This window comes from Sinocyclocheilus anshuiensis, unplaced genomic scaffold, assembly GCF_001515605.1.
Source record: "Sinocyclocheilus anshuiensis isolate Anshui unplaced genomic scaffold, SAMN03320099.WGS_v1.1 scaffold608, whole genome shotgun sequence".
Lineage (NCBI taxonomy): Eukaryota > Metazoa > Chordata > Actinopteri > Cypriniformes > Cyprinidae > Sinocyclocheilus > Sinocyclocheilus anshuiensis.
This window is the reverse complement of record NW_015557085.1, coordinates 156,848-168,581: the sequence shown is the minus strand read 5'-3', so window position 1 is coordinate 168,581 and position 11,734 is coordinate 156,848. Positions and strand designations below refer to the sequence as shown.

The 11,734-nt window shown below is 37.6% G+C and overlaps 2 protein-coding genes across 2 annotated transcripts in view; both read left to right on the top strand.

The window, feature by feature from the left end:
* LOC107677005 (X-linked interleukin-1 receptor accessory protein-like 2) overlaps positions 1-958 on the top strand; it is a 208,257-nt gene extending 207,299 nt beyond the window's left edge. The window contains exon 13 of the mRNA XM_016471781.1: positions 955-958. Coding sequence (XP_016327267.1) covers positions 955-958 — 4 coding nt within the window. The remainder of the gene's footprint in view (positions 1-954) is intronic.
* Positions 959-1,809: 851 nt separating this feature from the next.
* LOC107677007 (mitogen-activated protein kinase kinase kinase kinase 4-like) overlaps positions 1,810-11,734 on the top strand; it is a 65,156-nt gene continuing 55,231 nt past the window's right edge. The window contains exons 1-2 of the mRNA XM_016471783.1: positions 1,810-2,028; positions 3,903-3,968. Coding sequence (XP_016327269.1) covers positions 1,972-2,028; positions 3,903-3,968 — 123 coding nt within the window. The 5' untranslated portion in view covers positions 1,810-1,971. The remainder of the gene's footprint in view (positions 2,029-3,902; positions 3,969-11,734) is intronic.

Genomic DNA, 11,734 nt, shown 5'->3' with positions numbered 1-11,734 from the left:
TTTGCGCCTGACCTTATTGAATATGCATTTGTAGGAGTTTCCCTTTCAGACTCAAAATGTATGGGAGGTGAGTATTCAAATGAATCACGCAACGAGATTTACTAACGTTTGCGTTATAATCGTTTGCCAAACCATGCTATTTTTAATTTGCTTCAGGAGATAAAAGACCCTCAACTAGGAGTCACGCTATACGAGGACTATCAACTCTGCTGAAAAAACAATAGAACCATCACAGAAAATTCTAATGGCTTCCATTACAAATACCATTACAAACATTACAAACCATCAACTTTTAACCGTTAAAACCATTAAAAAATGGTTTTCTGTAGTGTGTTTTGGGACGTATTCCATTAGGATTTAGTGGTTTTATCAAGCCACCAATAGAAGGCGACCAATTACCAGTAGAGACCCACAGGGACCATTACAGTTTCCATTAAAACCAACACAAGTCCCATTATAACCAGTAAAACCATTACGAATTTTGTGATGGTGTTATTTTTCAGCAGGGAAAACTTCTTGCAACCCTTTAATTTTTGGCCTCCGGTTCTTTTCAAACGTACTGTGGCTTTTTTATTGGTTTATTCTTTATTTGCGACTACATTGTTAGTAAATCCTTATCGGCGCTGTTTTGGAATTGCGCTCTCTCGCTAATTTGCCCTGTTTAGTAAAACTGGCCCATAATGGTTTATCTCGCTTTCTTCCAGCCTTTAGTGTTTTCATACTTTGTTCAGACAGATGAAGAGCTACTGATATTGTTTTCTTACTTGAATATTGAGGTAATTCTACTATGTACAGTTATTCCATCAAGCACCGCATCTGGTTTATTTGACATTATGTCTTCGGTTGTTACAGCACAATAATGTAAAGACACATCAGCTCTGAGCTTTAAAGAATATGTTATTTATGCAAATAATTCCTATTCAAATCTAATAAGCACATTGATGTGGTTTGTAGCTAGTCCAGGAGGTATTTACATATTTGATACAGCTTATCATTTGGCTGTTTTCTTCCTCAGAATTCTGAAGTTTTTCATACATTATGGATAGATACATCATGTTTATATGGTGTATCTGGTACTACAGATGAAGCATTTCAGTGCTGGTAATGATCAGACACTTTTGATCAATATTGATATTTATTAGCATTTTATTGAATTTGTATGCAATGCTGCCCTTTAGGATGAAAGATTTGATTTTGTATACTCACGACTAGTATGCCGTGTTACTCTTCAGATACAGTCATGTGTGGAAGAGTATTGATATGCGAGCTGTTATTACACTCACAAACCAAGCAGCTTGTCTGATTCACAGGTTTCTGGTTTTAGTATATACATTATTTGTAATATACCTTGCAAAAATAACAATTGTTATCAGACCAACAAAATAAATAAATATATGAGTAAATGACTGTGAGAGATGCCTTTATAAGTCCATGTTGTATTAATGTGATGAAACTGACATAAAGGTGGCAGAATGTTTCCAATAAAAATCTTTAATGACTATTAAAACACAGGCCAGGTTTGAGGCTAAAGCAAACTCTATTACACAGAGATAAGACGCGTTGTTTTGTTCTTTTCACTCTTTACTCGTTTTCCGGGTTTCCTGTGTTTGTCCTGAGAAACGCCAACTCCTACTAAAGCGAAGGAGAAGCTCATGAATATTAAACAGATCGTGAGGTCGCTTTGTAACTTTCCGGGAGTGTCTGGAACATGATCTCATTAATATTACGCAGCCGAGTGTGCGCTGTGACGTGATTGGCTAATCCGCCAGTTGTGAAACGCCCACTTGCACCAAGGTTTGAGCGCAGTTCAGTGCGGGGCGAGAGGTCCGTTATATCATTATGATTGACGAGCCGATCCTTCGCTATAGTAGGGTTAGATGCGCTGTCGAGGAGCTGCAGATGGGCAGACATACTGTTCCTCAAACCATGATCAGTTAAGAAACTCTGATATTGGCAGACGAGCTCATTAAAATGGCGAGAGACTTCCCTACAGCAAGTCTGAGTAGCATCGACCTCGCCTGTTTACGGGTGAGTGCAGCCTTCACTGTTTGTGTTCTGGTTTCGCTAGTTTCGCAGCGATAGGTCGAGGCTTGGCACAAAGTTTCTGTCAGCGCTCAATCACACTGATTTGGTAGCGAGAACTTGTATAAACTTTACTCTAACTGTCGTTTCAAGTTTACAGTAGTCGTCGAACTCTGCTCTTGTCAGTCGTGTAAGTTATGATCTGGGAGTGAAAACAGAGCATGTCTCAAATCACAGTCTAGAAATCCCAATCCGAATCCGAATCCGAATCAAGCGTGTTTACACACACAAGACACTCTCTTGTCAGAGCTTCCAGAACAGAAAGTACATATCATTTACGGTTATAACCCTCATGAAAAAATACTATAGTAATTTATAGTGTTTTTGAACCATACTATAGTAAAGTACTTGAATTAATGTGTTGTAGTCATTCTGTAGTTGCTGTGGTAATACAATATAAACAAAACATTCAAGTTTTCTACAACTATAGGGAATAAAATACACTACAGTTTACTGTAGGTTAGTAAAAGCTAAAGTATACTACAGTATTTATTAGTGGTCGACCGATATTGGGTTTTTGACAGCCGATGCCGATATTTTGGAAAGCAGGGTGGCCGATATAAAGCCGATATAATTTTATTTATTTTAATTAATGTTTAAGAAATGTAAAAATAATTTGAAAATGGATGAAAAAATTAATGTGTTAAATAAACATACTTATACTTTAGATGACAAATTATTTTTTTCACAAATAAATAAATATTTAATGAAAAATATAATAAAAAAGGAAGTAAACACTGTAACCAACAGGGCACTCAGTATTCTGGGAAGTTTGTGTGCATTAATCATATTTTTTCAAATAAAGCCAAGGTAACACTCATTTTACATACAGCACACAGTGGAAATGACATGAATATGGCAGCGGGCAAATGCATAAAGCGCAGCATAATTTGAAATCACGAGTTTAAAGTTTGTCTCCAGTGAAGCTGAACTCTCCTCCTGTCTGCATTACATTCACACGGACCGACCGTCACGCAGAGAACACGCGATCATGCAGGATACACATGCACACTTCACAAGATCTCAACTAGATCCGACTAAGTCTGCAAGCTTTGTGAAATTAAATGTTCATTAGTCATTCAGATTTGTTTAAATTATATAAATGCGTATTTGCTGAATGCTGACGGCAAACAAGAAAGTATTATAATGTTTGCCTTTCTATTACTAATAATATAAAAGCAATCGTTATAATACTTTTTGTATACATTTTAATTCCTTTGTTTAACCGTTCTATCTGGTTATTAGACAGACTTCTATCCGTATTAGACAGAACTGTTAACGACGACAGCGAACAAGACGGAGAATGTCAGCGCTGTCAAAATAAAAGTCCCGTCTCTAACGCATCGGCCAAACAAGAACACTTATCGGCTGATGCCGATATTTAAAAAATGCCAAATATCGGCCGATATATCAGCCTTGGCGATATATATCGGTCGACCACTAGTATTTATTACAGTTTATCAGTTCACTATAGTTAATACTACAGTAGCATTCATTAACAAAGTGTTGTAAATACTATAATATATACAGTATAATACACTTTACTATAGTATGGTTCAAAAACACTAGTATTTACTGTAAATTACTATAGTATTTTTTCATGTGGATAAAGAGAATAGACAATAAATAACAATATTGTAACAAAATACAGAGCAAAAGAAAATGTCAACAGACAGAATTGTGAATGTGCTATTAACAGATGAAATGTTTTAATGAGTTATATACAGATGTACAGTCCTGAGATGTGCAAAGCTTGATTAGTCTCTAGTGAGATGCCAGTGTCAGGGGCCCCTGAAGCTCAGTGTTTCTCTTGATTTCAGGATCCCGCCGGGATCTTCGAGCTCATCGAGGTGGTCGGCAATGGGACCTATGGACAGGTTTACAAGGTTTGTGCTGATCATTGCTCGTCTTGTTTATTTATTTTTTCCAGATTCAAACTTGGAGTGTATTTTGATTGCAGTGATTTTGTGTCACATGATGGTTATGTGGCTCGGGAGCGTGCAGAAGTGCAGTGGTTCTGGTCCGGATCAGTCTTCTGCTCTGCCAGCTCTCAGCTCTCAGCTCTGGTGCGATAAATAGCTTGCTAATGAAACCTACGAGTGTGGTTTTGGTCTTTGACACAGTCTTTGGGTGGAGCTCACTTCCTCATGAAGGTCAGAGCGTGCTTCACAGAAACATCGGATCTTTAAAGAAGCGTGTAGTGAGCCCAGGCATCCTGTGAGATGTGTGACACACATGTGTGTTTGATTCAGGTCAGGGTGGATCTGCAACCGTCCCGCTGTGGATCGTCTTGTGCAACCATTTCTTCTCCTCTTTCTTCTAAAGCATGCAGTAAAAGCAGCACAAAGTGTAGGGTGGGACCCACACAGATTAGGACAGACTTAGGGTTTCTATTTCAGGCTTTTATATTGTGATTGTGTGATACTGCATCATATTTTAGTACCATATAACGCACATAGTTGTATCCATGTTGTTATAATAAATGCTAGTGCATGCATGACATATGGTCTCTCATTTACACAGATCAAACCCATGTATTACAGGCATAGTTCAGCCCGGATGAAAACTCTGTCATCATGTTCTTCCAAACCTGTATGAGTTTCTTTCTTCAGCTGAACACAAAAGAAGATATTTTGAATGTTGGTCTCCATTGACTTCCATTGAAAAAAACCCAAAACATATGTGACCCTGATGCACAAAACCAGTCATAAGAGTCAATTTTTTTAAATTGAGATGTATACATGAGCTGAAAGCTGAATAAATAAGCATTCCATTGTTGTATCCCCAGCGACTTAAGACTGCTTTTGTGCTGCAGGGTCACATATTATTACATATCATTGCTCTTTTGTTGGTTTTGATTGCTTCTATTGTCCACATTTGTAAGTCGCTTTGGATAAAAGCATCTGCTAATTAAATGTAAATGTAATGTATCCCCCCCCCCCACACACACTGTGGAGGTCAGTGTGTACCAGCAACTGTTTGGTTATCCATATCCTTCAAAAGGTCTTCTTTTATGAAAGATATTTGTAAAAGTTATAAGAAGCTCATACAGGTTTGGAGCAAATTGAAAGTTAGTAAACGGTGACGGAATTTACATTTTTGGGTGAACTGTCCCTTTAAGAAAGTTATTTCTTAAATAATTTGCAATAATTAATGTTGTTAAATCATTTTCAATCTAGAGAAATTGCGTTCTAAATCCAGGAACCTGCTTTGGAAGCATATATCAGTGTGTGATGATTTGCCATAAATTATGGTCATTAAGTGAAGAAATATCCATTCTGATTATTAGTGGTAATTGCACAGCTATAGTTCTGAATTCACTTGTTTCATCATGTATTTTCACATATGAGGCAACACTTCCACACCTCTAGCGCAGTGCACTTTCACTGTTACTGCATCTCTACAATCCACATGAAACGGAAATTGCGAGTGATGTTTCTTCTCTGTTGTGACATCATACATGCAAACTTGTCACCTTTGGGTGAAATTAATCGTTCTTACATTGATATACTCCATTAGTATTGGAGTATTCTAGTATTGAATACTCCATTCATATGATTCCTGCAAATGATTCAAAGAAGAAAAAACCGTCTTCACACAAGTCTTTGATGGCATTTTCTTTCCATCCTACCACTGTATTGAGCCTAAAAGTGGTGTTTTTTTATTCTGTGCACAGGGGTAACCGCTGTATTTTCAATAAGCATCACCTATATAACATGTTTTGTTTTTGTGGAACTGTCTCTGCCGTAGACATTAGTGTTGCTTCAAAACCCGCTGCTATTTAAACAACATGCAGGTCTATTATAACATCAGGTTTTTAGCTGCTGATTACGTTCAATCTCTTGGAAGATTAGATGTGATCTCCCCCTCCTTCTTAAAGGGGTCATGACATGAGAAATCAAATTTGCCTTGATCTTTTGGCATCTAAGAGGTCTCTGTACCATTAAAACATCCTGCAAGTTTCATAGCTTAATACGTCCTCCTCGTTATAAAGCATTTATTTAATCGAGCTCCAGAAACAGCTCGTTTGGATCTGATGTACAAGGTGACGTCACTCAGCACCAGTCGTTTGCATAAACACGCCTCCAGAGCTAGACATCGACCAATAGTCTTCTTCTCAGCATAGGCCCCGCCCACTGGCGTTCAGTCGCTAACGGCTGACGATCACGATGAATGCGAGCGTTGTGTCGCGTCGCGTCAAAAGCAAATAGAAATGACAATCACTGCGCTATCTTGTCTACAGTGGATACAGTACACAGATGCGGTTCTCTTTCTGACACAGTCCAGCGCTCGAGTCTGTCGTCAGGACAAATGCAGTGAAAGAATGTTCGGTCCCACTTTATATACTATGAACTCACATTTAAATTAATCATTTGGTACAATGCACTTATTGTGTACATACATGTTTTTACATTGTACTTATATTTTAAAAATACCTGCATGTAATTACATCTGTAATTAATTTCTGTAATTGCATTTATAATTACACTGTTCACCCATCCCTCACACCTTAACCCACCCTTAAACCTCCCCAAACCACCAAACCTGTCCCTTTTCTTACTGTATTCCTTTACGATGAATTGCGCTGTGCTGTTCCTCACCACGCAGAAATACACACCAAAATCAGCCTGATCTGTCAGGGTCAGTGTTAATTCACTGCTCTTAATGATGTGACCCTCATCAGGGTACCTGCCAAGTGTTTACATTTATTAGAGTGAGGAATATTGAACAATATTTTGACTTAAACTAGTTAATTTGTGCTTTGAAATGAAGCACATTTTTCAAGCATTAGTATCGACTGTGTTCAAAATAGCATACTAGCATGCTACTCATAGTATTTCCCTAGAAAGTGTACTACACAGAGTATGCAAATTGTATGCATTCAGAGAAAACTGATGATGTACAATGCCAAAATATGCTATATACAACAAGAGTACACTGTTAGGTGCATACAGTATGTCCCACAATGCAATCTGCTTGACTTAAAAAAAAAACCTACATCTGTAATGAATTTCTGAAATTACATTTGTAATTACACTGTTGATCCATCCCGCACACCTTAACCCACCCTTAAACCTACCCAAACCACCAAACCTGTCCCTAACTTTACCCATATCCCACATCAATAGCAGCAAAAGTGTTTTGCAATACAATGTGAACACCATAAGTACATTGTACTTATTTTTTATGTAAGTACATAGTAGTTAAGGCCACCTAATATAAAGTGTGACCGAACGTTCGCTTTGACGCGTTTGGTTTAAGCAGCTCGTTCATGTCTTTGTACCGATATCAGAAGGATCCCAGCATAAGGAACAAGTGGATAGTTTATTTTTAATGCCATCCCGGATTGGAGCATTTTGTTTTGTAATCGAGGCACAGTGTCATGGAGAGTCACAAAGAATCATTTGTTGAAAGATGAAGCAGTAGATCTGACTGCAGCTGCATCACAAACCGTAAGTAAATGATTTCATAATGCTTCGTCTGGAAATGACCGTTTCCTATGCAGTGACGTTAGCCAATCACAACAGCGGCTGATTACTGACAAACCTTAAAGGACACGCCCCTTAAAACAGATCGTTTCAGAGAGAGGGTCAGAATGAGGGTTGAAAATAATCATTTTTCCACATATTTATTTATTTATTTATTTATTTTGTTGTGTGCATAAAACTTTATTCACATTAGAAGTAAACCTCAAGGAACATATTAAAATAATAAAAAAAATCCATGCCATGACCCCTTTAAAATTTGCTTCAGCACCATCCATTTGTTTTTGAAATTCACCTCAATATTTATATCCACTCCAGGCAGCATTTAGTCCAATAAAACGAAATATGAAGAAAAAAAAAAAATAGGATGACAACACACGGTTTTCATTTCTTCCTTCAGTCAATTCAGTCACTGGTAAAACACAATAAAACAGTCCTTTATCAAAAACAATAGGGCCTTTCGCACCGCGGGAACCTTTTCATAGTACCAGAACTAACTGTGGAACTACCCACTTTTTGGCGTTTTCGCACCGCCGGAACTGGGTGTGATTTTAGTTCATATTTTAGTACCATATAACGCACATAGTTGTATCCATGTTGTTATAATAAATGCTAGTGCATGCATGACATATGGTCTCTCATTTACACAGATCAAACCCATGTATTACAGGCATAGTTCAGCCCGGATGAAAACTCTGTCATCATGTTCTTCCAAACCTGTATGAGTTTCTTTCTTCAGCTGAACACAAAAGAAGATATTTTGAATGTTGGTCTCCATTGACTTCCATTGAAAAAAACCCAAAACATATGTGACCCTGATGCACAAAACCAGTCATAAGAGTCAATTTTTTTAAATTGAGATGTATACATGAGCTGAAAGCTGAATAAATAAGCATTCCATTGTTGTATGGTTTGTTAGGATAGGACAATATTTGGCTGAGATACAACTATTTGAAAATCTGGAATCTGAGGGTGCAAAAAAATCTAAATATTGAGAAAATCACCTTTAAAGTTGTTCAAATGAAGTTCTTAGCAATGCATATTACTAATCAAAAATTAAGTTTTGATATATTTACGGTAGGAAATTTACAAAACATCTTCATGGAACATGATCTTTACTTAATATCTCAATGATTTTTGGCATAAAAGAAAAATCTATAATTTTGACCCATACAATGCATTGTTGGCTATTGCTACAAATATCCCCCAGCGACTTAAGACTGCTTTTGTGCTGCAGGGTCACATATTATTACATATCATTGCTCTTTTGTTGGTTTTGATTGCTTCTATTGTCCACATTTGTAAGTCGCTTTGGATAAAAGCATCTGCTAATTAAATGTAAATGTAATGTATCCCCCCCCCCCACACACACTGTGGGGGGCAGTGTGTCCCAGCAACTGTTTGGTTATCCATATCCTTCAAAAGGTCTTCTTTTATGAAAGATATTTGTAAAAGTTATAAGAAGCTCATACAGGTTTGGAGCAAATTGAAAGTTAGTAAACGGTGACGGAATTTACATTTTTGGGTGAACTGTCCCTTTAAGAAAGTTATTTCTTAAATAATTTGCAATAATTAATGTTGTTAAATCATTTTCAATCTAGAGAAATTGCGTTCTAAATCCAGGAACCTGCTTTGGAAGCATATATCAGTGTGTGATGATTTGCCATAAATTATGGTCATTAAGTGAAGAAATATCCATTCTGATTATTAGTGGTAATTGCACAGCTATAGTTCTGAATTCACTTGTTTCATCATGTATTTTCACATATGAGGCAACACTTCCACACCTCTAGCGCAGTGCACTTTCACTGTTACTGCATCTCTACAATCCACATGAAACGGAAATTGCGAGTGATGTTTCTTCTCTGTTGTGACATCATACATGCAAACTTGTCACCTTTGGGTGAAATTAATCGTTCTTACATTGATATACTCCATTAGTATTGGAGTATTCTAGTATTGAATACTCCATTCATATGATTCCTGCAAATGATTCAAAGAAGAAAAAACCGTCTTCACACAAGTCTTTGATGGCATTTTCTTTCCATCCTACCACTGTATTGAGCCTAAAAGTGGTGTTTTTTTATTCTGTGCACAGGGGTAACCGCTGTATTTTCAATAAGCATCACCTATATAACATGTTTTGTTTTTGTGGAACTGTCTCTGCCGTAGACATTAGTGTTGCTTCAAAACCCGCTGCTATTTAAACAACATGCAGGTCTATTATAACATCAGGTTTTTAGCTGCTGATTACGTTCAATCTCTTGGAAGATTAGATGTGATCTCCCCCTCCTTCTTAAAGGGGTCATGACATGAGAAATCAAATTTGCCTTGATCTTTTGGCATCTAAGAGGTCTCTGTACCATTAAAACATCCTGCAAGTTTCATAGCTTAATACGTCCTCCTCGTTATAAAGCATTTATTTAATCGAGCTCCAGAAACAGCTCGTTTGGATCTGATGTACAAGGTGACGTCACTCAGCACCAGTCGTTTGCATAAACACGCCTCCAGAGCTAGACATCGACCAATAGTCTTCTTCTCAGCATAGGCCCCGCCCACTGGCGTTCAGTCGCTAACGGCTGACGATCACGATGAATGCGAGCGTTGTGTCGCGTCGCGTCAAAAGCAAATAGAAATGACAATCACTGCGCTATCTTGTCTACAGTGGATACAGTACACAGATGCGGTTCTCTTTCTGACACAGTCCAGCGCTCGAGTCTGTCGTCAGGACAAATGCAGTGAAAGAATGTTCGGTCCCACTTTATATACTATGAACTCACATTTAAATTAATCATTTGGTACAATGCACTTATTGTGTACATACATGTTTTTACATTGTACTTATATTTTAAAAATACCTGCATGTAATTACATCTGTAATTAATTTCTGTAATTGCATTTATAATTACACTGTTCACCCATCCCTCACACCTTAACCCACCCTTAAACCTACCCAAACCACCAAACCTGTCCCTAACTTTACCCATATCCCACATCAATAGCAGCAAAAGTGTTTTGCAATACAATGTGAACACCATAAGTACATTGTACTTATTTTTTATGTAAGTACATAGTAGTTAAGGCCACCTAATATAAAGTGTGACCGAACGTTCGCTTTGACGCGTTTGGTTTAAGCAGCTCGTTCATGTCTTTGTACCGATATCAGAAGGATCCCAGCATAAGGAACAAGTGGATAGTTTATTTTTAATGCCATCCCGGATTGGAGCATTTTGTTTTGTAATCGAGGCACAGTGTCATGGAGAGTCACAAAGAATCATTTGTTGAAAGATGAAGCAGTAGATCTGACTGCAGCTGCATCACAAACCGTAAGTAAATGATTTCATAATGCTTCGTCTGGAAATGACCGTTTCCTATGCAGTGACGTTAGCCAATCACAACAGCGGCTGATTACTGACAAACCTTAAAGGACACGCCCCTTAAAACAGATCGTTTCAGAGAGAGGGTCAGAATGAGGGTTGAAAATAATCATTTTTCCACATATTTATTTATTTATTTATTTATTTTGTTGTGTGCATAAAACTTTATTCACATTAGAAGTAAACCTCAAGGAACATATTAAAATAATAAAAAAAATCCATGCCATGACCCCTTTAAAATTTGCTTCAGCACCATCCATTTGTTTTTGAAATTCACCTCAATATTTATATCCACTCCAGGCAGCATTTAGTCCAATAAAACGAAATATGAAGAAAAAAAAAAAATAGGATGACAACACACGGTTTTCATTTCTTCCTTCAGTCAATTCAGTCACTGGTAAAACACAATAAAACAGTCCTTTATCAAAAACAATAGGGCCTTTCGCACCGCGGGAACCTTTTCATAGTACCAGAACTAACTGTGGAACTACCCACTTTTTGGCGTTTTCGCACCGCCGGAACTGGGTGTGATTTTAGTACTGGACTGCCTTTTTTGAGAACCAAATTAGCTCCTACTCCGGAGCAGTGTCTAACCAGCACAACTGGTATTAATCGTGACGTAAGTAGACATTGATTGGCCAAACGCGTATGAAAACACCCTCACCCGCCATGATTTAAAACACCATGTAAACATACTGTAAACATTGTGTCAACTTATTTCGCAAGTATGGAGAACAGCGATAGATGGACGGACGCTGAAGTGCAGGCACTTGTAGCAAATGTAGCACT